The sequence below is a fragment of the Elephantulus edwardii genome, unplaced genomic scaffold (assembly GCF_000299155.1).
Source record: "Elephantulus edwardii isolate Elephantulus edwardi_28Jun2011 unplaced genomic scaffold, EleEdw1.0 scaffold00462, whole genome shotgun sequence".
Classification (NCBI taxonomy): Eukaryota; Metazoa; Chordata; class Mammalia; order Macroscelidea; family Macroscelididae; genus Elephantulus; species Elephantulus edwardii.
Genome location: NW_006400212.1, coordinates 119,789 through 121,354, shown reverse-complemented (window position 1 = coordinate 121,354; position 1,566 = coordinate 119,789). Strand labels below are relative to the sequence as shown.

The following is a 1,566-nucleotide window of genomic DNA, read 5'->3' as shown; positions in this document are numbered from 1 at the left end:
AAGAAGTAGGAAAAGCCTTTTTTTTTTATTTGTGTGTTTGAAGAGACAGCTGTTCCTTGCAGAATTTGTCCTGTGGTTTCGTACAGAATCAACAGGAAGTAAACAGTAAGGAAAGACCATTGGGAAGTAGACCACAAAGAGAAATCTTTCACCAAAGAGGTCGAATTCTTCTCTGTTGTTGACCTTATGCTGAACTCAGGAAGGAAGGATTCAGTTAATACAAACTAAGAACTGTGTAGACTCTTAAGGATTGCCTGAATGCCTACGAGTGTAAACATTGAAGGATTGCCTTAGTGGTACAGCGTGAATTCCAGCTTGTGTCAACCTTCCTCTTACCCAAACATAACGTCTGGTTTACTATTAGTATTAAAGTTGGTATTTGGCGTCCCACATTTCCCCTTTTTTGTATAAATCATAATTTTCTGGTCATCAAGACAAGCATGATTTCTTCAGGATTCATTCTGGCTTGTTTTCTGTTCTCTTCATCCTTTATGGGCAATCCAATAAATACATCCAACTGAGCAAAATAAGGTCACAACATACTTCCAAAATTCTCTGTGCAGTCAGAAGAATTCAGGTTGGATATTCCTTGAGTCTGTTTTCATGGTCATATACCTTACATTGCATTCCTTAAGGGTCGGTTTCTATTGGTATAGCACCACAGTCCTTCTCAAAACTAGTTTTGACCGATCGCTGGCTTCTGACAGTACTATGTGATGTTTTGTGGGTACTTTATGTTCTTGTGTGTGTTGTGTAATGTGTGTGTACTTTGTGTACTCTGTCCTATTGTGTGTGTTCTGTGTGATAGGTGAGTACTCTGTCATGTTGTCTGAGTACTCTGAGATGTTGTGTGTCTGCTCTGTGAAGTACTCTCTGATGTGTGTGTTCTCTGTGGTTTTCTGTGTACTGTCTGGTCTGTGTCTACTCTATGATGTGACATGTGTCCTGTGTGCGTCATTTTTCTGTTTACTGACCTCGAGGAAAGCAAATGATGTCATGGTTCCTTTCATTTTTCCAGTAACTGTATCTATTTTATAGGTTTTTATCCTTTGTTAATATCCTGAATCTGAAAAGTAGACTTACATTATAGTTGGTTTTTTTTTTTCACAGAAGTCTGTCCTCTATGACTCCCTTTGGTTTGGGTTTTATATTGTCGTACTTGGATTTTGGCAGGTATTCAAAACTTTAGTGATCAAGAGGCTTTATTCCGTGAATATACACAGATGAAATTCTTAAGGACGAGCCCACTGTGGCCTTCCATGTTACAACAGATGTCAACATTGCGTGGCAAAGAAGCTTTGGAACGAAATCAAGATGATGACTTTAGGTGAGTTTCAATTAAATAAAACACACAAAAACTCTTCTAACACCTTGTAGGAAACAGTAACTTTAGAGACAGCCATCATAAATTTTCAGATTTATAAAGGTAAATAAAGGAGCGTAGGTTTGCTGAAATTTGACTTCATAGAGTCCTGAGGGAAAACCCATATGTCTTTATTTATTTTTTTTTATTGTGGGCAGATGACAACACACTTATTTACAGCCTAGTGTTGTGTGTTTTTTACC

At 37.8% G+C, this 1,566-nt stretch overlaps 1 protein-coding gene across 1 annotated transcript in view; it reads left to right on the top strand.

The window, feature by feature from the left end:
* The first annotated feature begins 1,259 nt into the window (after positions 1–1,259).
* The window catches only part of LOC102874724 (zinc finger protein 91-like), a 19,731-nt gene continuing 19,424 nt past the window's right edge, over positions 1,260–1,566 (top strand). The window contains exon 1 of the mRNA XM_006902836.1: positions 1,260–1,327. Within this exon, the coding sequence (XP_006902898.1) occupies positions 1,260–1,327 (68 nt within the window). The remainder of the gene's footprint in view (positions 1,328–1,566) is intronic.